The 25,979-nt window shown below is 37.8% G+C and overlaps 1 protein-coding gene across 2 annotated transcripts in view; it reads right to left on the bottom strand.

The window, feature by feature from the left end:
* Positions 1 to 25,979, bottom strand: part of VWA8 (von Willebrand factor A domain containing 8) — a 366,248-nt gene that overhangs the window by 198,210 nt on the left and 142,059 nt on the right. For both annotated transcript variants that reach the window (XM_042977303.1, XM_015538962.2), the window contains exons 17-20: positions 25,709 to 25,824; positions 16,591 to 16,697; positions 13,425 to 13,531; positions 2,567 to 2,638 (exon numbers count right to left, since the gene is read on the bottom strand). In XM_042977303.1, the coding sequence (XP_042833237.1) occupies positions 2,567 to 2,638; positions 13,425 to 13,531; positions 16,591 to 16,697; positions 25,709 to 25,824 (402 nt within the window). The remainder of the gene's footprint in view (positions 1 to 2,566; positions 2,639 to 13,424; positions 13,532 to 16,590; positions 16,698 to 25,708; positions 25,825 to 25,979) is intronic.

Genomic DNA, 25,979 nt, shown 5'->3' with positions numbered 1-25,979 from the left:
TCGTGATGCCAGGCACATGCCTACAGAGCGGTAGCTGCTCTTGCCCCCACCCCACTGGCTGGCCCTGTGTCCTACTGTCCTGTTCTCTTCTTTGGGACTGGAAGTCAACTAGAGATAGCCTACCGGATTTCCCACCAACATGACTCTAGCGTCATTTCGAAGCACACTGCCTCTTTTCCACTTACCACAAAGTAAAAGCAAACCTCTGTTCCACCTCACCCTCGTCCTGCATAGCTCTCCTCAGCCCCCCTCCCCTCCCAGAGATTAGAGTGTGATTCCTGTCTTTCTGGTTACTGGCTAGCTTCTAACTTTAACCTTTCAACCTAGACAACTCTTCTGAAACCCTGACTCTCTTAGCTGCTCAACTGTCAACTCTGCCTTTGGCAAGACACTTCTACTCCATCCCACCCACTAAACCCTTAGGGCATCAGTATAACCTAGGATATTTCCGTGCTGCTTGAATTCACAGCTTGACCTCTAGGGACCTTCCTTTTGAAAAGCTGCTTCTCGGCAAAATTATTCCCCAAGTCCCAGTTCTGTAGATTGTTGGTCTGGCCTGCTGCTGCTGAGATGCCAGCAGAGTCTCTGTCTAAGGTCATCCAGGTGATGGCAGAAGTCCCAAAAAGGACACACTGAGTGCACCAAGGTTTAGCCACTTATAAAATGTTTGTGAAATACTCTGGGCTAGATAGTCAGAAATTTTCAGAGTCACCATTTTTCAGAGACAGATGAAAAATTTGAAATCAAGGACTGAATACTGGATAATTGCTCTCCATCCTTACTCAGGGAGGAAAATGATTTTTCAATACATAAAGGTAGGCAGGACTTTTTAAACAGTGGAAAAAAAAAACCTGAATAATTTATCACACTTCTTGTAATTCTTATTTAGAAAAAAATGAAACAATAAAATATTAAAGTCCTTTTTAACAGCACAGTGATACAGAGATTTAATTTTAACTGAGCACCTACTACGAGGCAGGCACTGCATGAGGTACTTTCCACGCATTACCTCCTGTGGTTCTTACTTGAGTGCATACTCTTTTCACTTCCAGGTTAGATATCAGGGCACTGGGCCTTGGTAAGATAAGCAATTTTCCCACAGTCACAGCCATCTGTGACAGGGTTGCTATTGCAGCTTGAACCAGTTAACTTCTAAACCTATGTACTCGATCAGTAAGCCATTCGATTGGCCCACGTTTAGTAAAAAAAAAAAAAAAAAAAAAAAAAAAAATCAACACTTTGGGGCACCTGGGTGTCTTAGTCGGTTAACTGTCAACTCTTAATTTCACCTCAGGTCATGATCTCACGGTTCGTGGGATCCAGCCCCACATCTGCCTCTGTACTGCTTGGGATTCTCTCTCTGCCCTGCCCTCACTTACGTGTATTCTCTCTCTCTCTCTCTGTCTCTCTCTCTCAAAATAAATAAATAAAAACTTAAAAAACCCAACACTTTAAAATTATAAGTTTGAGGGACTAAATATATGAAGAACATGTGTTGTCTTTATAAGTTTAAAAAAAAAAAAAGGAAAAATAAAGGCTAAACTCCTTCTGAAAGTTTATCATTAATTTAAGACCCATTTAAAAAAACCAAAGGTGCTGTTCACTGTGAATCTGACAATTCAACTGGGGAACATTATCAGAACCTTCTAAGCAGAAAATATCCATCCCGTCCCTCCATAAACACATGGTGAATATCTACAATGTAGCAGACACTGTTCTAGTAACCAAGGATACAGAGAGAAGCAAGAAAACCATGGTCCCTGCCCTTGAAGATCATATAGACAAGTTGGAAAGACAGTCATTCTACACATAGACACAGTAACATGACTAGTGTGAGGACAGAAACATAGAAGGGTGTAGAAGGAGGATAAATTGAATTCAGCTAGGGACAAGGGGAGACCTCTCAGGAGTTAGGGGAAAGGGGCGGAGGAAGAGGACTGGGAGTGCTCCTTGTAGACAGAAGGGCAGGCAGCAAGGACCAGGGCAGAGATAAGAAACTGAAGCAAGTTCAGAGTGGCTCAAGCTAACACCGAGTGAGAGAAAGGAAGGAGCCAAGGCTTAGGACTAGAAAGGTGGGCAGAGGCCAGATCCTGCAGGACACTGTAAGCCATACTGAAGACTATACCTAAGAGCAATGGAAAGCCAATTTAAGCGAAAAAGGGAGACCTGATCAGATTTTAATTTGACAAGTATCAACCTGGCTGCAGAGTGAGGAGTAGATCGGAGTGAGAGTAAGGTTGACGTGGAGCTATGTTAGCAAAGTACTGCTGTAGACCAGGTGACAGGCGACGGCGAGCTGGGCTAGGGTGACAGATACAGGAAAGAAGAGTAGATACTTAGGAGGTAGAAGGGACAGAACTTGATGGGTGACTGAATGGGGATTTAAGCCCGGACATAATTCTAAAACTTAGAAGGTAGAAGGCCCTCTTTGCCTAATTAAATCAGTCATTTTGGTAGGAAAAAGAAGAATCACTTCTAAAAACATATTCCAACAAGAAGAGACTTACTGCTTTTAAACTGTTACTATCATTTATTCATTAGTACCTGAGTTCCAGCCATGACTCACCTGATTGCCAACCAATAATAGGTGTTCTCCAAGAAGAAAGTCTTTCAGCATGTCTTCCATCACTATCATGTGCTAGAGAGAAAAGAACTAGAGGTTAATTGTGTTTTGCATAATCAAGGTGAAATAATAAAGTTAACAATAAATACCTCTTTGTGCTAAGTAAAACATCTAGGGTGACAATTCAAGATGGCAGTGTAGGAAGATCCCGAACTCACTTCCCCCCGTGGACACACAGATTGTACAGCATCAGATGAAATAATTTCCTTTTAGAAAAATCTAAAGGCTAGCTGCCTGATGATTACACACTGGGCAAATGAGAAGAAAACCATCAAAGCAGGGAGGAGAGGCTGGGACACAGTCTCACCATAAACCTCACCCCCAGTGCAGCATCCTGTAACTGGGAGGGATCTCAAAATGTGGAGCTTCACCCTGAGGAACGAAGGGTCCGAACCCCACACTGAGCATCCCAACTTTTAAGACATATACTTGAGAGATGAGCCCCCCAAAACATCTAACTTTGAAAGCCAACAGGGCTTACATCCTGAGACCCACAAGACTCTAGTGATCTGAGAAACTGCTCTTAGAGGATTGTGCGCTCAGACTCCCCTGCCCCGGGGCCCAGCTCAGAGGCAGCTGACTGTGCCCAGACTTAAAGTGAAGGAGGCTCACCTGCTTATATTAAAGAACTGGCCTGAGGTACAGGCATCTAACTTAATACACACATGTGGAAGCCTGCTGGAATACTCTCTGGGGATGGAGACTGGCACAGGCCATCTTCATGCTCTCCCTCTCCCATATTCCAGAACACCAGTATCTCCTGGAAGAGAGCTTTTACATGGGTCTGGTGCCTCAATTTTTGTGACTACGACCTGGGAGTCACCTCTTGATCACCTGGCTCTGGAGGCCGGGGAGTTTGCATTCCTGGTCCCATACAACTGATAATTGGCATCACCCAGAAAGAAGCTCATACCCCTATGTGGCCCCTGATTTTTGTGACTTCTGCCAGAAGATACCTCTACATCACATGGCTCTGGTGGCCAGTGGGGCTTATACAGTGAGTCCCACAGGACTGTAACCAAAGGACAGAGAGGTCTTAAAAAGCTACCACCCCTAGGGCATAGCAATAGGCAACAAATTCAGGAGCTCGGTTATTCTAGGAAGGAGGACTATGAGCTAATCATCATGACTGAGGCCTGAGGGGGCAGTATTCTAATAAAACATGCATCCTAGGGTTGGCTGTAATCCTGTCTAGAGACCTTGGAGGGCAGGCGCTATCTTTGTACTCACACTTTATCATGCTCCAAAGCACCAGTGTCTCCTGGAAGGGAGCTTTACACACATCTGGTGCCCTAGTTTTTGTGTCTGGTGCCCTGGTTAATGCAGCTGTCACCCAGGGACACTCCTTAATATTTGGCTCTGGTATCTTGGGGGGGCTTGCATTTCTGGGTCCCATGAGACTGTGGCTATCATAAAGATGGTGCTTGGGAGGCTACCAGCCCAGGACACTGCAAGACAGCGGACTGAGGCATACTCTTCAATCTTCTGTGAAGGAGGCCTCTTTGCTTGTCCTGGAGCTTCAGCCTGAGGAACAAGCTTCAGTTTGGCACACATTTAGAAGCCCATGGAGCACTATCAAGAAATGTAGGCTATGGATGCCATCTTGGCTTTCTCTTTCTTGGCCTTGCTCCAATTCCCTAGTATCACTTAGAAAAGGGCTTGGACACTTGTTTGTAGCCCCAATCTCTATGGCTGTCATCCAGTGGACACCTCTAGATCACCTGGTTCTCATGGTCAGAGAGGCTATAGTTATGGGGTACACAGGACTGTATATATTTGCATACTTTTAAAAGCTAATGCTTGAGGGTGTGGCTTCCAGTCAGCCTGAGTCCAAGTGCTGAGATCCTCCCCTATGGTACAAGAGGTCTTGGCACATCTTCTGGTACTGGGAATTATTAAAAATATAATGGGCAGCTTGAACAAGCATATAGATTTAAGAGACAATCAAGAGCTGAGGCAGCGTTGAATGATAAGGTTCATCTCCTACATGAGGCCACTCTTTTAAGACTGGGAGAGGTAGTTATTTCATATATTGTATAAAACCAATAGAGTTAAGCAAGATGAAAAACAGAACAAAGGATATGTTCCAATGAAAGGAGAAGATACAACCTCGGGAAAAAATCTTAATAAAATGGAGATAAATAATTTACCCAATAAAATTTCAAAGTAATGGTCATAAGGAAAACCACCCCCCAAAACTGAAAAGGATGGATGAACACAGTGAGGACTTCAACAAAGAGATGAGAAATATAAAAAGTATCAAATAGAAGTCACAATGTTGAAGAATATAGTAACTGAGCTAATTAAGTTCAACAGCAGAACAGATGAAGTAGAAGAAAGGATCAGTCAACTCAAAGACAAGGCAGTGGAACAAACCCCATTAAAGCATCAAAAAGAAAAAAGAATTTTTTTAAAAGTGAAGATAGTTTAAGAGACTTAAGGGACAACATCAAACAAACTAACATTTGAACTATAGGGCCCCAGGAAAGAGAAGTTAAAGAGGCAGAAATCTTACTTTAAAAAATAATAACTGAAAACTTCTCTAACATGGGGAAGGAAACCAACATCCAGACCCAAGAATCCCAGCAAGTTCCGAAGAAGAGGAGTTGAGAGACCCACACCATGACACATTATAATTAAAATGTCATTTTTTAAAGTTTATTTATTTATCTTGAGAGAGAGAGAAAGAGAGAAGAAGGACCAGAGAAAGAGGGAGAAAGCATATATAAAGGTCTTGGAATTTTATTCCCATTCTGTCAGCACAAAGCCTGATGCGGGGCTTGAACTCATGAGCTGTGAGATCATGACCTGAGCCAAAATTGAGAGTTGGACACTTACACAACCAAGCCACTCAGGTGCTCCCAAAATGTCAAAAGTTAAAGACAACGAGAGTATATTAAAATCAACAGTAGAAAAACAACTTGTTACATAGAAGGGAACACCCATAAAGCAATGAGCAGATGTTTCAGCAGTGATATTGCATGCCAGAGGGAATGGCACAAGGTAGTCAAAGGACTGAAAAAAAACCTTGCCAACCAAGAATACTTTACCTAGCAAGTTATCATTCAGAAGTGAAAAACAGAGTATTCCAGACAAGCAAATGCTAAATGAGTCATCACCACTAACCGAGCCTTACAAGAAATATTAAAAGGACTTTAAGCTGAATAGAAAAGGTGTTAATTAGTAACGAGGACACACATGAAAATAAATTTCACCAGAAAGGTAAATATATAGTAAAGATAGAGGATTAATCACTTACAAAGATAGTATGAAGGTTAATAGGCAAGGTAGTAAAAACATCTTTGATTATAATAATTAATTGACATATAAGATAAAAAATGTGACAGCAGAAACAAAACATGAGGGGGAAGAACAAGAATGTTGAGCTTTATAATGGGATTAAACTAAGTTGTTATCAACTTAAAATAGACTGTTGTAGATATATGTAAGCCTCATGGTAACTAGAAAGAAATAACAAAAAATAGAAGAGAATATAAGAATAACACTAAAGAAAGCCATCAAACCACTAAAGAAGAGTGTAAGAGAAAAAGAAACAGAGAAAAACTATAGAAATAGCCAGAAAATAATTAACAAAATGGCAATAAACACATACCTATTAATAATTACTTTGAATGTAAATGGACTAATTTCTCCAATTGAAAGACACAGAGTGGCTAAATAGATAAAATACCAAGACCCTTCTATATGTTGCCTAGAAGAGATTCATCTTAGACATAAAGACACACACAGACTGAAAGTGAAGAAATGAGAAAAGATATTCCATGCAAACGAAAACCAAAAGAAAGCAGAAATGGCTGTACTTATATCAAACATGTTTACTAGTAAGGAAACTGAACCCATAAAAAAAACAAAAAAGCAAAACAAAACAACAAAAAAAACAACCCTCAACAAAAAAAGTCCAGACCAGACTGCTTCACTAGTGAATTCCACCAAACATTCAAAGAAGAATTAATACCAATCTTTCTCAAACTCTTCCAAAATACAGAGGGGACCTCTTTCAAACTCACTGTATGAGGCCACCTACCCTGATACCAAAGCCAGACAAAGATGCCAAAAGAAAGAAAAATTACAGGTCAATATCCTGGATGAACACAGATGTAAAAATTCTCAACGACATATCAGCAAGCCATAATTTAACACGACATTAAAAGAATCATACACTATGATCAAGTGGGGATTATTCCAGGGATGTAAGGATGGTTCAACATCTGCAAATGAGCTAATGTAGATACGAAGACGATCATCTCAACAGATGCAGAAGAAGCTTAAGTCAAAGAAAGACAAATCCTGTATGATCTCTTACATATGGAATCTAAAAAATATGTGTATATTTATAATACGTAAATAAAATACATTTAACATATATATACTAAAAAAAATCAAGCTCATAGGTACAGAAAATACACTGGCTGTTGCTAGAGGCAGGGGGTAGGGGTGGGAGAAATGGGTAAATTTTTATGTTTTAGTTTAAACAAACTGAATACAAAAGAAAGTAAAACATCTATTGTAACCGACAATACTCAATTTGATTTAAAAAAAATTAATGTTGGTTGTAAATTATATAACCAATTAGGTCACTGACACTGAAAGCTTGCAACAGTCCACCTAAGCAAGACTAAGCCACTGACCATTATTTCAGAGTTTGCATAATTTAACCCTAACATATTTTAGCTATTGCTCTATTAGGGTTGGCTTATAATTTAATATAATATTTAAATTAACACTTGCTAATAATGTAAATATACAAAGGCTCTCTAAAATAATTGGAGATTTCCACGGAACATGTTACACTAACTTGCTCTTAACGATTACCTTCAGAGGAAGCGTAACTTTAGAATTAGAAATACATGACTTAGTTTCCATGTTTTTTATTTGAATTAGGCCACAATATAATATAAGAACAAGATTAAGGTTGTTCACAATAGCCACAGAGGAAATTACATTGCTCTTTTGTATCTTGCAAAATAGGACAACCATAAGTAGGTCAGGAAGGCTCAGGGGCGGGGGTTGGGGGGAAGAAATATATCCTAGAACAATTAATATCCTTATTTCTTTCTCGTGGTTTTCTGTATCAAAACAATAACAGCTTCATAAGTACTGAGTTACTGAAGTTCCTCATTTGTAAAAAAGGCAAATTAACTGCATTTAATACACACTGCAGATATTTTTCTAGCTTATGCTTGCTTTTCTTTTTTTAACTTCTTATGGATTTTTTTTGACATCTTGAATATTTTCCTTTTACTTGTCAAATTAAGCCATACTTTCTTTCAGAGTTTCTTTCTTAGAAAAACTGAGAAAGTTTTTTCTTTCCTTCAAAAACAGATGAGTATTTCCTAAAGTTTACCTTTGTAGTTTTTATTTTTTAAAAAGCTTTCAGATACGCTGTTGCACTAGAGTTTTAACAAAGCTTGAAGTAGGGTGGGCACATCAATTTATTGTCCACCCTGGCACTTTTAAGACTAAAAAGAGATATCGTTAATAATAATGGGCAACAAATGTAAACAGGGACTATTTTAGGGATTATCTTAAGCAGGCCAATGTGTGTGGTTACCCTAGGGAGGCCTAGAATACCCCTCTAATCTGGGTTCTACTGGTAATGTGGTCTGGAGACCTCTTCCTTCTAAGATGAAAACTCAGTGCCAATTTCCAGACATTAAAGTTTTCCAGTAACAAAAGGGCTAATCCACATGAGGAATAGACAGAAAAGTTAGAAGGAGCACCTGTATCACCAGATAAAGAAAAGCCATGTAAATACTGAAAAATTCAAACTATAGTTGTATTCTTCTATAGTGTACTCATGTTCTCCTACTTAATGCCCTCATTCCATCCAACTAGAGTATTCAAATCAACAAACATTAGCTAAGGCTAAGGTCACACTGCCTATGTAATTCTTCTCTTAACCTCTTGGCCCACTCATGTACCACAGACAGTTTCTTAAAAGTTGCCCCTTCCACTTGTTCACCTCTCCTGAATCCCTCCTACCTCTCTAACAATTTCTCTCCACAGTCTTTCAGGTTGGATCTTTTTGTTGTAGCAATTCCTTGTATACTGATTTCTTCCATATTCCTTCATTTGATCACTCTCAGTACCTTTTTACATGGTCTCCTGGGGTCAAGGTTTAGGGCAGAGTAGCTCATGCCTACTTGTACACGGGCACCCACCGAAGGGGGAGGGAGGGCTGTGTGCAGAGTTGGGTACCCACATGTCAGTGCTTGAAGAGCTACGTGTGACTACTCTCCCTAAATACTCTCACCTATTCCACTGCTTCGGCTACCAACTCTATGATGATCTTCAACAGCAAGACTCCTCCTCAGCTCCAGCCTCATATTCTGAGCAATTATCAAACCATGTACTTGGTTATTTCCCAGTCTCTTCAAACTCACCGCGTCCAAAACTTGTCTCATTACTTTCTCCTCAACTTTGTTTTTTCTCCTGTATCTCTTATCACTGTTAATAGCATCATTTCCTACCATCCGACCAAATCTCTACCATCATCTTGCACGCTTCACTCCTTCCTTATCAAGAGCCAGTTAAACACCAAGTCTAAGCTATTAAGTCACCCAAAAGTCAATTGTATTTATCCCTCTCTTTCTATCCCCAGTTTTCATTTAGGTTTTTACATCTCTGGCCTAGATTTTTATCACCAATTTGGCTTCTCTAACTTCAGTCTCTCCTTGAGGCAATGTGCTCTTTATAGTACTGACAATCACTTCTTTGTTCAAAATCATGTCACTTTTTTTTTCTTTTTTCTTTTTTAATGAAATTTATTGTCAAATTGGTTTCCATACAACATGCAGTGCTCATCCCAACAGGTGCCCTCCTCAATGCCCAACACCCACTTTCTCCTCCCTCCCACCCCTCTTCTCCCATCAACCCTCAGTTTATCCTCAGTTTTTAAGTCTCTTATGATTTGGCTCCCTCCCTAACTTTATTGTTGTTGTTGTCATACAGAGAAAGACAGATACCATATGTTTTCGCTCTTATGTGGATCCTGAAAAACTTAACAGAAGACCATGGGGGAGGGGAAGGAAAAAAAAAGTCACTTCTTTTTTTAAAATTCCTTAAATGACTCCTAATACCTTTGAAACAAAGGTTCATCCTTCCCTCCTCCCTCCCTCCCTTTTTTTTTCTTTGCTAAAGGCTATTTATTTATGTGTTGAGATATAATCGACATTATGTTAAATTAGTTTCAGGTGGTACAACATAGTGATTCAACATTTGTATACATCGTGAAATGATCACCACCATCTGTCACATTGCAAAGTTAATATAATATTATTGATTATATTCCCCCATGCCGTACATTACATCCTCATGACTTATTTATTTTATAACTGGAAGTCTGTACTTAACTCCTTTCACCAATGTAGCCACTCCCCTCAACCGCCCTCCCCTTCTCAACTTCTTGATTTAGTCTTGGCCTCCTCTCCTGTCACTCTCCTCCCACACTATATTCAGCCAAAAATTTAGAATAATTTACTCTCTTCTCTTCTGTTTACTTTTCCACCAGGCTTATGTGCTCCCTGAGGGAGAATCTTGGCTTTCATCTCACACATAGTTCCATTGACTCTACCTACTGCCTAAAGAGCCCTGCTATTTGTCCTCTCCACTCTATCCCCACTGTCACCCTCTTCGTTCAGATCCTTCATAAGGACCTGACTATTGTACCTGGACTATTGCAACAGCCCCCTAACAAGTCTCTTTCTGTCTTGGTTCCAACACATGGACAACATTAAAGAGTGAATGCAAAGTTAGCTAGTGGAAATGTGCCTAACATCTTCCAATGGCTTCCTCACTTCTTACGAATAGCATCCAGATTCCTTAACTAGAAGGCCAAAATGATTTGACCCTTTTCTAACTCATCAGCTGCATCGCCTGTCACTCTTCTGTTTGCAACCTCAGCTCTGTGCCAGTGATAATTAATTATATGTAGTTTCCTAACTACACATAGCTAAGTCACATATGCTAAGTCACATATGCAAATGTTAGTCTCTCTGCCTGAGAGAGTCTCTCAACTTTGCCGGGTTCACATCATTTTCCATGATGTATTTTCATTTCTATGAAAATATATGACTCTCGTCACAGCAGCAACTCTTCCAATTTTCAAGTGTCTTTGGAAAGAATTTAAAAGTTTACAATGCCTTAGTAAAAGATGTTTCAGGGCACTTGGGTGGCTCAATCTGGGACTATCATCTCGACGCTACCATAGTAACCTGTGTGCACTTTCGTCACACTATCCAGTAATCATGTGTCCTTTCTTTTCTTTCTCTGCTGATGGACCTAGGCAATGTGGGCCCTGGAGCTACCTATGTGTAGCTGCGTATGTGTGGGTATTTTAATATCTTTATCCAAATACCTTAAACAAGGCTTGACACATGGTAGATATTTTAAACATTTTTTCAGATCTAAAGTTCCTTAGGTTTAAGAGGCTATTATTTTCCTTTCCTCCAATTTCTCCTTACTACTGGAAGTGTAACATTTCTTAATGACCCATTTAATAAAATAATACTCCTGATTATGAACATTCAAAATCTTACTCTTTCTTTATTAATCCACTCAACACATATTTTACTCAGCATTCCCAATGTGCTGGGCACATGATATTTGGTGAAGATTCAAGCTAAAGAAAACATAGACTTTACTTCAGTGGTATAGAGACCATATTTAAAAAATCAATTTCAGGGGCATCTGGGTGGCTCAGTGGGTTCAATGTCCAACTCTTGGTTTCAGCTCAGGTTATGATCTCGTGGTTTTGTGAGTTTGAGCCCTGCATCGGGCACCGTGATGGCAGTGTGGAGCCTGCTTGCGATTCTCTCTCTTCCCCTCTCCCTCTCTGCCCCGTCCCCAGTTGCACTGTCTCTGCCTCTCTCAAAATAAATAAATAAACTTTAAAAAAATCAATTTCAATACAATGTGGCAAAGGGACCTCAGGGCATAGAATAGAATGGTATAGAAGCCCCTAAATATTTAAGAGACAGTGGAGATTACTGCTTCAAAATGGAAGTACAGCATAAAAGGAAGTAACATATGCAATAAAAGCAAATTTGATCAAAAGCCATGGTTCCTTGAATTGATACAGCTAAAATTTTTTGTTAATGGTTAATTCACAATGCTTTATGAAGAAAAGGTACATTTGGAGACAGGCTGCAGAAAATCCCTCAGGGCCACTGTGTAAAGTTCATAGCAGCCCTGTGGTCCTCAAAGTCTGTGTCACAAATACCATGGCAACAGACAGTGTTCAAGGGCACAATGGCCCTCCCTGTTACTGAATTTTCTACATTCTTAAACGCTGGGAAGTCTTTTCAACCTTTGCTACCATGGACTTTTTCAAATTGTCACTTATAAGATTTCCTGATTCGTTTGTCTTTATTCCTCTTGACTACATGAACAGAGTACATTACTATCAATGCTTGGGAATAGTATATTTTCTTTACAACCATGTTTCTGTCTTTCTTGATAGGCAAGATTCTTTTCCTTCTGTATCCTAAAAGTAACTTTCTTGTCTGCATATTTGTCTACTGATTGTGGAAGAGTATTAATGCTTCAGAAGAAAAATCAGACCTATGTTATTAGTTAGTGGGCCATAGAACGAATACAAAATAAATTCAGGTTATGCTTTTGTCTTTGTCATAGATAGTAATTACAGTTTTGACAGATTTCAAAATATTTAATCAAGATTTTTATTGAGGAAGAAAAATTTTCCCAGATACCTTCTGCATTGTTAATATCATCTAGGGATATAAATTACAGTACTAACTGAACAACAAATATGGGAAATGGCAGCAAAAAAACTTTTAATTTTTCTAACTCCTTAATATAGTAAAAACAGCAAGTAGAAGTTCTTCTAACATAATGTAAGGTTATTATCTACATGCAGATTAGGGACAAATTATTAGAGAAAAATTTAAATATATAACCACTTGACATAAAATCTGGAAAAGGAAAATCTCCTTTTATAGTATGGGTAATTTTCTCTGGAAAACATTCTTATTAAGGTGAATGTCTACAGTAAAGCTTTCTGGGTATACACTTATTTTGGGGGCTTAGTGGAAGGTCTGTAATTATTGATTAGTTTACAAGTGAGAAATTATCTTTCTCCCTTAAAAAAAAAAAAAAGGAAAAGGATAGGAAAATATTAGGACTTTTCAGGGAAAAGAAAAGGAATATGAGAAAAAGAATACATAGGACACATCCTCTTTGAACTGTTGAGATAATTTAACTGACAGGAAAGCAAAGGAGAGGATGAGTATCAGTTCCTTTTGTTCTTAATTTCATGATACATTCATTTTATTTACCTGGAGTGTAGTGCATGTGCACATAGAAAACATATGATTCTCGTCACAGCAGCAACTCTTCCAATTTTCAAGTGTCTTTGGAATGAATTGAAAAGTTTACAATGCCTTAGTAAAAGATGTTCCGGGGGAATTGGGTAGCTCAGTCAGTTGGGCATCAGACTTCAGCTCAGGTCATCTCATGGCTTGTGGGTTCGAGCCCTGCGTTGGGCTCTGTGCTAACAGCTCGGAGTCTGGAGCCTGCTTTGGATTTTGTGTCTCCCTCTCTCTCTCTGTCCCTACCCCACTAATGCTCTATCTGTCTCTCTCTCTCTCTCTCTTAAAAATAAATAAACATTAAAATTAAAAAAAAAAGTTTCAACATCTCATTTTGCATCATGTGAATTGAACTTGGCAAATTAGAAAACTAATTAAATATCAGCTTCACTGTGGAGTTGATTACCACAATGTAAGAGGTGTTATCCATAAACGCAAAGCAGTGATCTTACCTGAATGTTGTCATAGAACAGAACATCAGGCACTTTCATTCTCTCCCGGGCATTATAGATCGGTGCAGTAACAGCTCCAATCCTCAGAGATCCAGAAGCTACTTCACCTAAACATTCCCCACAGGATAGAGGATTACTCGTAGCACTGTCTTCAGAGAAACCAAGTCCAATGTGACATAATGCAATACAGCATCTTTAACATCTTGTGGGTTCATTAAGGACTTCTAAATTAACATCTAAATGAAGTAAGCTTGAAGGTGGTAATAAAACACCAAAGCTCTACATAAAATGTTTAAAATGTTGCAAAATATAATAAAACTTATTTAAAATAAAGTATGTAGCAAACAGCATATAGACACAATTACAGAAGAACTGCTCCCCCCACCAGAACTCAGTCAAGCCGCCTTCATAAGCTTCTTTTATCAGAGACTATCACATAAACAAGGCTGAATACACGTTCAAAAGCTCTGAAGTACTTTGAATATTTGGGAACCTACCCTTTGAAAAAACTCCAAATGAGAATTGCCTAGAGTTTTAGTAAAAAATATTGATTAACCAACCTCCCCACCCAAGACCTCTCAAATTATTATTTTCCGGGATGGTCCAGGAGATCTGTATTTTCAAGTAAGAACCCCATGTGTCACACTGTTATTCTGTGATAATTACTATTTTATTGTCTTCTATTTGCTTTATATAGTTGGTCTGGAATAGAATATGAGCTCCTTAAAAATAATAATAAATTTGAAGTCACGGAACACATCTCATATGTATTTCTATAGTAAAGAGATATACATGTTCACTGCCTGACATATTCCAAGATTACCAATCATAACATTAATAGTGGTAGTTGTTAAAGTAACATCGATGATCACAACAGAAGCCATAATTTATTGAGGACCTTCTACAGTCCAGATCTCAAACTAGAAGCTTCAATGCTTTCTCATATAATTTCATGTAATTCTCTTAACAATGAGACAAGAATTACGAGGAAGCTAAGGACATATATTAAGTAATTTGCTTAAAGCCACCCAGCTAACATGGGTAGAGCTAAAAACAGAACTAAGTATAATGTTCTTTCTGCTGAGTGGGGTACGTTTACTCCTTTGACTCCAAATAATATTCCATCCTGTGGAAATACTGGAGCAAGCAGACAGATAATTACAATGCCTAAACAACTGACCTGTCTTCTTCCTGACCCCGCCCCACTTCAAATAAGAAAACTGCTCTTTTGTGCTAAAGCATTTTGAAAGACCAGGGAGGGGGGTGGGGGGAAAGCAACATTTGTGTTTTGCAGTGCTGTGAACTATTTTGAGCTAAAAATAATGAAACTGTCACCCTGTTTAATCAAGTGCTGAGTGCCACACGTTTGCCAAAGCAAAGTAGACCTCTCTCTCCAATAGATCCTTGACATTTCCCTTTTATTTACAAGTTCTCTAGAGAAGAACGATGAGCTGTCACGCTGAGAATCTATTGTTTATTTACTACCATCAGGTCTCTGAAACAGACCCAATATAAAACCGTACAGAGAAAGACCAGAATTGTGGCAGTGACTTAACTATATACTTTTATGTTGAGATGACAAATATAATTTCAGAATCAAGTAGCATCTGAAACTATCTATGGTTTAGTTTATGGAACACATCTGTTCAGTTTGGTTTTGGGCTTTAGAACAATGTAATTCACCCAACTCACGTTGGTTGTTAAAATTTGAAGCTTGAAAAGGGAAATGCACTCAGAGAATGGTCATACTTATACTTCCTAGGAGAAAGGTGGCTAGCTGTGTCTGCTAAGAAATCTCATAGGATGGCATTATTTTGGTCCATTTGTCAAGGTCCTCAGTCTCGTAGGCTCAAAACCTGATTTTGTCATGTCAACTGACAACAAACCTAACTCCCAGGAGAATATTATTAAACACACATATTCTGATCTATACATAAATTCTGATATATAAAATAAGAATTGAAAATACTACAACACAATGAAAACTGCAACTTTCCTATGGACCACAGGGTACACTGGTTGCCATAGCAGCATATTATTCAGAGGGGGAGACCTACACGGAAAGCCAAATCCTCATCAGAAGGTTATTTGGTGAACCTTGTCCTTCGAACAAGGAGAGTACATTAAATGAATTCTCCTCAAGAGAGATGACATCAAAGATAAATGGAACCATATGAGTCAAAAGTCTTTTAGGTTCTTTATCCCCTACGCAAGGCACAGATGGGAACTGCTGACACTGACCTGGTACCAAGACTGAACAAGAATCTACAGTCAGGACGACACGGGCTTTCTTTGGATATGTTAAAAGGTTTAGTCAAGTAACATATGAGTCTCCAGGCCCCAGAGTTATTCCATCTCCTTGAGGTGGCTGGGCCTATCTGTGCCCAGATCCATTGGTATGTGGAGTTTATAATTTTACTCTAAAAAAGTCATCTCATTTCTTCAACACCAAATTCCTGTCTCGGTGTAGCCCCAACTATTAAAAACATCTATTACAAAGAGAGTCACAATAAGCCCTCATTAGACCGTGGTCACACGAATTTTTCATACAACAGGTAATTACCTCTAAAAATAGAGAACCTTTTGTTGTGTTTTAATTGAAGAACAGGGAACATTTATAGGAAGGTGCAAACCTCCCTAAAATTATACTTAAATGGTTATCCAGAAGAAGAGAATCACAAAAGACAGTAAGGGTGGAAATGGAAAGATAAGAAGGCATGAAATGGTACTCTGAATATTTTAGTCTACATCAAACTAGAACAGTTTCCCAAACATATCCTGCAGGGCACCAGTGGTCCTCAAAATGTAAATGTTGTGCAAAGGAAACAGAATTCTAGATTCTACAGTGAAATACGTTTGGAAAAAAAGGTAAAACAAAATCACATAAGTTTATTTATGGCAGGGATTCTCAGGGCCTTGAACAGGTTTGTCTCAATTGTGACTGAAGGACCGGTATCTGGTATGCATTGAAACAAAGGAAATATTCTAAGATCTAACTTGTATGTGGGTTTCAATTTTTTTTTTTTTAAAGGAAAGATTCATTTCTTCAACCCAATGCATAAAACAAAGTAGATGGAAAACAAAACCATTTTTTTATTGAAATTAAAACAATAATACAAATATCTGATAATTACTATTTCACTTAAGAAACAAATTTAATACTTACACTTATAATCCTCCAATTCTGGTTCCTGATTATTATCAGCACTTATTTCTATTGCAGCATCTGCCAGGTTTTTTTCTAATGCCGACCTTGCAAGGCTTGGTAAGAACCTGGTGGATGGGGGGAGGGGGTGGGGAAGGATATAATGTAAAGTCAAAGGTTTCTGTGATTCCTAAATATCTTTTGGCACGTACCCACGTAAACTCTTTCTCTCCTCCCTCTCTATCTCAATATAACCATTTATGGAGTGTCAGTCTTGCTCTGTGAAACCCATGAAAAATTTTGGAATATAAATTTCAAGCACCTGTGAAGATGAAGTATGTTTGTTGAACTCCTTTAATAAGTAAAATTTATGTGTAATTAGCAGTATTCATTTATATACAATATTTTATAGGACAAGACTTAAAATAATTTACTTCTTAAAATGGATTCAGTGTGCCTCATAAATCTTGTTTAACAGTTTAACTGGATTATCAAATTTTCTTAAATAGATAAAATAACGCTTTAACCTGCTCCAACCTGGCAATCAGAAATTCAAATTAGTGGAAGCGGATTAATGATGTTTACTTTCTAACACAAATTACTCAATTTAGGGTTATCCAGCTTGGTCTTTCCTTCCATTTAAAAAAAATACACCTGCTTGTCTAAACTATATGAATGTTGTCAAAATAATAATCTGGTGAGTGACAGAGGCATTCTTCATCTACAGGTAGATTGTACGAACATCATGAGCTTAGATGATGAAAATGGAGTTTCCCAGCCACACAAATAAAGTTATATCTGGAACTTATGATCCCAAGTGAGCCCACAGAAATCATTTTTAACCCATTACCTGTGTTATACTACTATAAGCTAACCACTGTGTGCCACGATATTCCAAATAAACATACTAAGAACATAACACTTCTAATTTAGGCTTTCCATAGCTCTAAATCCTTGGTGGTGGTTCCCACAGCCTTGAGTGTGCGCTCGAATAAAAGAGATGTTGGTGTGAGTGAGAAGGCAAATGAATGAGCATGTGAAGAACTGATAGATTTCCTGACCCTGTGATATAATCCACATATCTGACACTATCTCCCACCTACTGCATCATTTTGGTTCCAGGCTATGACAGGGGGATTTCTATAACTCTAGGTCAGTAGCTCATTGGTTCAGCATCAAGTAGGACTTACTGTTGCTCACCTCTGACCTTTTATCACAGTTCTTAGACTGTGTCCAAAACCAAGGCCTCACCTTCTCTCTCAGACCCAATAACTGGGCTTTTATCTTGTTTCCTGAGCCCTTATCTTGGCACCATGCCCCCCTTTCCTCTCTCCTCTACACCACAAACTGGAGTCTGGCCTGGTAACATTAGGCCCTGCAGCTCCATCTCCATTACTTCCTGTCAGACCATCGTGATTGACAATAACCACTTGCAAGCTGAGACTCCATCACCATCCCCCAAAACCCCTTTCATCTATACAGTCTGCTGTCGACACATTTTCCTTTGCCCCTGTACTGAAACATTTCTAGATTGCCCTCCAAAGCCTGTAGAGAACTGCAAAAGGTATGCATGTCTCCCTTCCAATAGCAGTGGCAGGCATTGCTTGCCAATGTGATACTCTTTTCTACTGAACATGTTTCCGAACTGTTTTCAACCTCACACCCAGATACAACTACCAAATAATCAGAGGTAGTATGGAAGTTGAAAATATCCCACTTCTAGAACCTACATTTTAAAAGACACTGGCTCAGGGCACCTGGATGGCTCAGTCGTTAAGTGTCAGACTCTTGGTTTCGGCTTTCATGAACTCACAGTTTGAGTTCAAGCCCTGTACCAGGCTCTGTGCTGACAGCACGGACCTGCTTGGGATTCTCTCTCCCCCTGTTTCCCTGCCCCTCCCCCTTTTGTGCGGTCTCTGCCTCTCTCAAAATAAATAAATAAATAAATGTAAAAAAAAAAAAAGGGGCGCCTGGGTGGCGCAGTCGGTTGAGCGTCCGACTTCAGCCAGGTCACGATCTCGCGGTCCGTGAGTTCGAGCCCCGCGTCAGGCTCTGGGCTGATGGCTCGGAGCCTGGAGCCTGTTTCCGATTCTGTGTCTCCCTCTCTCTCTGCCCCTCCCCCGTTCATGCTCTGTCTCCCTCTGTCCCAAAAATAAATAAGAAACGTTGAAAAAAAAAAAAAAAGATACTGGCTCATCCCACAAATGAAGAAAATAAAGTGTGTCAGGTTGTATTAGGTCAACCTTAATTTTTTCTAGGTTTCGATTTTTTTCTAGTTAACAGCTTCTTTTCCCATTGCTCACTGATATTTTCTACTTGCTTTTTCCTCTCCTTCTGTGGGCTTTCACAGAATAAGTGAGTGAATGAATGAAACATCACTCTTTCTGTCCTACTTCCCTATAACAAAAACAAACACATACTCTGCTGTAAAGTTTTCAAGGGTATTTATCACTATTAGGAGCACCATAATGCCTTTTTAAAATCATTATTGTCATTATCTTCATTTACTATCAGTAAAAATAGAATTGGAAAGTCTCCAGTCTCTACGGTCTTGGTTGAACAAAAAACTAAAGAAATATTCAACCACATTCTAGGAAACAAAAACAGAGGTAGTTTCCCTAGGCTAACTGAAAGTGAGATACAATCTTTGGATTAAGGAGTAAGATAGGGTTTCTCAGGATGGTAGTATGAGAAGCTAGAGTAAGGACAGGGATGTTCCCAAATTACCAGTGCAGGAAAGAGAGGTATTACTATTAGTAGTAAGAGAGGGAGAAAAAGACTGTGGGAGTCAGGGGCTATCAGGTAGACTGTGATTTCTATTTAGAGTGTGTAATTAATTAATTGATACCTGTGATTTTAATCTTAAGTTTATAAACAGGACTTGAATATTTAAAGTAACTTATGGCTCATTCTATTTATAAAGTTAGTTCATTATCTTTGTGAGTTATTTACTTTTCTGGAAAGGTTTTGTTTGTTAATTAAGCTATCTGAAGTACTTAAAAGGAAATAGCATACATAAAGTTTATCGACAAATTTCAAATATTTGAAGACAGTTAATTTAGCCAAGATATTTGGAAGATAAATGGAATCAAACATTTTTCAAAGGCCTATAAAAATAATTCATATCTGCTAGGCTTATAAGAGTAAGTTGAATAATAGAAACACGTAAAGAATATCTAGATTTTTGAAATTATACCCTTAAAACACTGAACAGCAATTGTAAAGCCAGAAATAAATCGCTAGTCTCTCCAGAAAGAAAAATAATTTTTCAGAACAAAAAATACACATCAACGATAATCCTTATAATCATTTAACACTGTGTATGATTAGTTCTATCAGGCTTAATGATTTTTTAAAAACTAATTGGTTAATAATGCAAAAAGAGTGGAAATTTTATATAGATGTCATTCATTTTATGTTACAGGGAATTCTTGAAAAATATTGTCTGTAAACTGAGTTTTTGGTGACTGGGAAAATTTCCTCATTACCTCCATGTCAGAGACTGTTAATCTTCATTTCTAATTCTTATAGCTCTGCCTAAAGTTTCTATGCTAAAGGATCATTACCCCAAGATTTTCTATAAGCAGATAATGTAATGGAATACAAAATACTTACATGGAATAGAACCCTTGTTATAGGAACTTCTAATTAACTCTTCCACAATAAAAGAACTTTTAAAATGTAAAATACCTAATAACTTCCTAATCTTCTAAAGTTTCTTTCCTTTGGCTTCTTAGGTTTTCAACTATCCAGAAAATTAAATATACATCTAGCTCCAAGACTTGCTGTATATATTATAGGATATGAGGATAAGGCACTTAGCAAACCATTCCCTCAGATGAAGAAATGTTCCAGTCTGAACTCAACTGCCATACACAAGTAAATAAAAATAAAAAAAAAAAAAGTTTATTTATTTTGAGAGACAGAGAGAGAATGCAAGCATGGGAGGGGCAGAGAGAGAGGGAGAGAAAGAAAATTCCAAGCAGGCTCCATGCTTGTGAGGAGCCCAACATGGGGCTCAATCTCACAACCTGAGCCAAAATCAACAGTCAGACACTTAACTGACTGGGCCACCCAGGCACCCCCAAATAAATTAAAAGCATTTTAAAAATTCAATTAACAGGATTTTTTTTAATGTTTATTTATTTTTGAGAGAGAGAGAGAGAGACAGATCGTGAGTGAGTAAGGAGCTGAGAGAGATGGAGACACAGAGTCTGAAGCAGGCTCCAGGCTCTGAGCTGTCAGCACAGAGCCTGACGCGGGGCTCGAACTCACAAGCTGTGAGATCATGACCTGAGCTGAAGTTGGACACTCAACCAACTGAGCCACCCAGGCACCCCAAAATTAACAAGATTTTTAAAAGCCAAGTTAATACTTAATAAATTTAATGTTTAACAAATTTAAACTAGAGAATTTCTTTGGATTGTGTCTGCTAAATAATAGACTTCATTAATATAAATTATGTCAACTTTTTTAAAAAAATGTTTATTTATTTTATTTTTGAGAGACAGAGACATAGCCTGAGTGGGGGAGGGGCAGAGAGAGCAGGAGACACAGAATCTGAAGCAGGCTCCAGGCTCTGAGCTGTCAGCACAGAGCCCGACATGGGGCTCGAACTCATGAACTATGAGATCGTGACCTGAGCTAAAGTCAGATGCTTAACTGACTGAGCCACCCAGGTGCCCCAAATTATGTCAACTTTCAAAAATTTTTTTTGGGGGGTGCCTGGGTGGCTCAGTCGGTTGAGCGTCCGACTTCAGCTCAGGTTATGATCTCACGGTCTGTGAGTTCAAGCCCCGTATCTAGCTCTGTGCTGACAGCTCAGAGCCTGGAGCCTGCTTCAGATTCTGTGTCTCCCTCTTTCTCTGCCCCTCCCCTGCTCATGCTCTATCTCTCTCTCTGTCTCAAAAATAAATAAAAATATTTAAAAAAAATAAATAAAAATTTTTTGCGAAACTCAATTTCTTTTTAGTGCTTCAATATGGAATGAGGTCACTAAAAAAAGGAAAAAACTTTATGTGCCCATAATTTTTTTTTTCCTTCCTGCAATTGTGCTATCTTGAATAGGTGGTTAGTAAAAAAGGTTTTTGAGTTTGTAGCCTTGCTAAAGTCAACAGATAATGAATAAACAAGATAGCTGTTTTACTTTTTTGCAAAGTGCCATAGGGTGGTGACAAAGAGAGATTTATTGTGGTCAGGTGATAACACTGGAAAAATTAGTTGACTATATAATTCAGTAAAATATTTATGAGTGTTAAAAGTAAGTAATTTTAAGTTTTTGAATTTTTTTAACTATGAAATATTGCAAGCATATAGAAAGTTACAGAGGATATTAAATAGTCTATTAATCTCTTTTCATCTCTGGAGGTAATTCTCACGCTGAAAGTGTTATGTATCTCTCCTGTCCACATTTTTATTTTGCTATATTAGTATGAATAAAACTGTATTGCATTTTTGTCACATTTAGCATTTTTATACATGGCAACATATCCCAAATTTCTTCTTGCAAACTGCCCATTTTCTGCCTGATATTACAGACAGACCTACTTCATTTTAACTAATGTGTACTATCTCATTATGTGAATATGTCAATTTATATATTCATTCCCTACTGATGGATAGATGGGTTGTTTCCCATTTTTCACTGTTACAAACAATGATGCAGTAAACATTCTTACATATGCCTCCTATACATTCATTTAAGTCTTTCTCTGAGGTGATATCAAGAAAAAGAATTGCCAAATCATAGAGTATTAATATACTTAAGTATAAAGATAATGTGAGGCAACTCTAAAGTGAGGAGACTTCCATCCCAACAGCTTTAATAGAATTCCATTTTCTTCTATTGACAAAAAATGTTAACTTTTACAGGTAAAAATTATAAAAGTATGAAATGATAGCTGATTATTATTTTAAAATCTCATTTCCCCAATTAATAATAAAGTTGAACATCTTTTCAAATATTTATTGGTCATCTGAATTAACTTCTGTGCATGTCTATTCATCCTTTGCCCATTTATGGTTGATTCTTTCATCTCATTAATTTGGATACTTTATAGTCCCTGAATACCAATCCTTTTGTGATTATAAATTTTATCAAACATCTCTTAGTTTGTGGCTCATAACTTGTAGACTGGCTTATAGGGTTTATATCATATATACATATTTTACTTTTTTGTAAGGGATAAAATGGGTATTTTTAATTTTTAACCATTTATTGATAAGTATGTCCATTCCCACACTGATTTATAATGCTACTTCTAACATATACTAACTTTCCACAAATATATGGGTCTGCTTCTGGGCTCCATAGTCTATTCTAATAGTCCATTTGTCTTTCCTTGTACCAATCCCATCCTGTAATAATGAATATAGCTTCATAATGGATCTTGATATATCTGATAAAGTACAACTCCTTAATCTTCCCCAAAACTTCCTTTGTTATTATTTCCATGATAATTTTGAGATCAGCTTGTCAAATTCTGTGTAACCTTGGTGGAATTTGACCAAATAATAACTATATATAAGTTTGGAGTATAATAGCTTTATAATTCTGAATCTTCCTTTTCATGAATATGGTATAGCTTCCCTTTTATTTAAGTCTTTATGGCTTTCAATAAAGATTTATGCTTTCCTCCATAAAAGTATTACATATCATTAGATTTGTTCTTAGGTGCTCAAAGATTTCTACTATTATTTTGAATAGGATTATTTAAAAAAAAAAACTTCCTCAGTTGATTGTTAGTAGAATATAGAAAAGTCACTGATATGGATTTATAAGTCATCTCACTAATCTCTATTTGTTCTAATGATTTATATATAGTTTCTCTTGATTTTTTTTTATTTTGAAAGAGAGAGAGAGAGATTGAGAGGGGGAAGTACAGAGAGAGAGAGAGAGAGAGAGAGAGAGAGAGAGAATCCCAAGCAGGCTCCAAACTGCCAGTGTGGAGCCTGACATGGGTCTTGAACCCATGAACTATGAGATCATGACCTGAGCTGAAACTAAGAGTCGAATGCTTAACAAACTGAGCCACCCAGGTGCTCCTTTTGAATTTTTTATGTAGCCAATTAGATAATTTTGGGCAAATGCTCTGACTGAAAGGACAGATAGGTGACATTCTTGTTCTGTTCCTAATTCTAAAGAAAATATGTGTATTTTATCATAAATATGTTTGCTCTAAATTTGGGGTATATACCTTTTATCAGATTGAAGAATTTTCCTTTTCTTCATGGTTTACTAAGAATATTCCTGGTTTACTAAGAATGGTGTTTTTGCTTTGGTTTGTTTTTAGGTTTGGTTGTTAGGTTTCATCAAATCCTTTTTACTCATTTATTAAAATAATATTTTTTCTAATTTGTTAATATAATGAACTAAAAAACAGTATATTAAACTTCCTTCACATTCTTGAGATAATTCAAAATTGCTCATGATTTTATATATATATGTATACACATACATATATATATGTATATATGTAATTAGTTAGAATTAGTTTGTTAGCATTTCTTTTAAAAGTTTTGCACCTATTCCATGATTGTGATTTGTAATTTTCCTTTCATACATTATTCTTGTCTGGTTCAGTTACCAAAATCATACTAGATTAAAAGTGAATTGCTGTTTGTCTGTTCTTTGGAATGGTCTGTAAAATGCTTTGGATTACCAGTTTTTCAAAAAATTAAAGACACTGGAAAGGAGCTTTATTTTAGCTGGATACAGCATAGAGAGAACAAATTTAAGTTGCAATGCAGTAAGCTTACTTAAACTATAAGAAAAATTGTCCACCAAACTGAAGATTGATAGAAGGCAATTATAAATTCTCGTAAGCTGAAAATAGATTCTTTTAATTCCTTTTATATATCAAGGAATGAATGGACAATAGTCAGAACCACCATAAAAATAATTGCCAGATTATATGAAAAGAGCCTAAAAGAAAACTCTGGGCTTATTGGGTATTGTTATTAATCCTTTTTTTTATTGTTATTTTAAAAAAGGGGTGCCTGGGGGCGCCTGGGTGGCTCAGCCGGTTAAGCATCCGACTTCGGCTCAGGTCATGATCTCACGGTTCGTAAGTTCAAGCCCCACGCCGGGCTCTGTGCTGACAGCTCAGAGCCTGGAGCCTGTTTCAGATTCTGTGTCTCCCTCTCTCTCTCTGACCCTCCCCCATTCATGCTCTGTCTCTCTCTGTCTCAAAAATAAATAAACGTTAAAAAAAAAAATTTTAAAATAGGGGTGCCTGGTTGGCTCAGTTGGTTCGAGTGCCCAACTTCAGCTCAGGTCATGATCTTACAGATCGTGGTTTTGAGCCCTGTGTAGGGCTCTGTGCTGACAGCTCAAAGCCTGGAGCCTGCTTTGGATTCTGTGTCTCCCTCTCTCTCTGCCCCTCCCCCACTCACATTCTGTCCCTCTCTATTTCTTCAAAATAAATAAAATGTTAAAAATTTTTAAAAATTTTTAAATGTTTATTATTTATTTTGGGGTGGGGGGCAGAGAGAAAGAGGGACAGAATCCAAAGCAGCTCCAGGCTCTGAGCTGTCAGCACAGAGCCCAATGCAGGGCTCGAACCCACAAACTGTGAGATCATAACCTGAGCCCTGAGCCAAAGTCGAATGTTTGACTGAGCCACCCAGGTGCCTGTTAAAAAAATTTTTTTTAAATGATTTCATGTAAGTGTGATTTTGTAAGAAAATTCTTTAAGCCAGTATTTTATAATAATTTCCAAACAGGTATAAAAGTATTATTAGCATAGACTGAAAAGACATTAGTTTTGTTAAATTTAGGCAACAGAACAGTATATCAAGCATGGAAGGTTCCCAAGCTAATTTGGGAGGTGCTCAGTGTAGTGCTTAAGAACACTAGCTCAGAAGACACACAGCATTTGAATCCCAAATCCACCTTTACTTCTTCACTAGTCTGACTAGAGCAAGTGACTTAGTTTTCTTATCTGTAAACTATCTCTTAAAATTGCTGTTATGTGTACGATAAAATATGTTCTAAAAACTGAACACAAGGTTGAAATAGCTACATATTCAGACAATACATTCTCCAGACCTGTGAGAACTGACTACCAATTAAACTTACGTTATCGTTTTAGCAAAGACCCAGGAGCTTGAATTCAGTGAGAAAGGGGAATATGGTTACCTGGAAAGGCAGGCTTTAGTAACTGCACTGTGAAGATTTTCATGAGGGTACTGTGACAGCCGACGAGAAATCCGCAACAGCTGTCTGGTAGATAGTGATGCTGCCAATGACTGGGCCTATCAAAAGACAAGGACAGCCTGATGACAGTCTTGTTTCTACCTGCTGAAAGTCCCTTTAGATGAGTATCAGGGCACAGCTCATTATTCCTGATGGACAAGGCCAGACTTAAAATAAATATGTACTGTTAATGAATTACAAATAAAAATAAACA

Source organism: Panthera tigris, chromosome A1, assembly GCF_018350195.1.
Source record: "Panthera tigris isolate Pti1 chromosome A1, P.tigris_Pti1_mat1.1, whole genome shotgun sequence".
Taxonomy (NCBI): domain Eukaryota; kingdom Metazoa; phylum Chordata; class Mammalia; order Carnivora; family Felidae; genus Panthera; species Panthera tigris.
The sequence above is the reverse complement of the archived record's forward strand: the minus strand, read 5'-3'. Positions and strand labels throughout refer to the sequence as shown.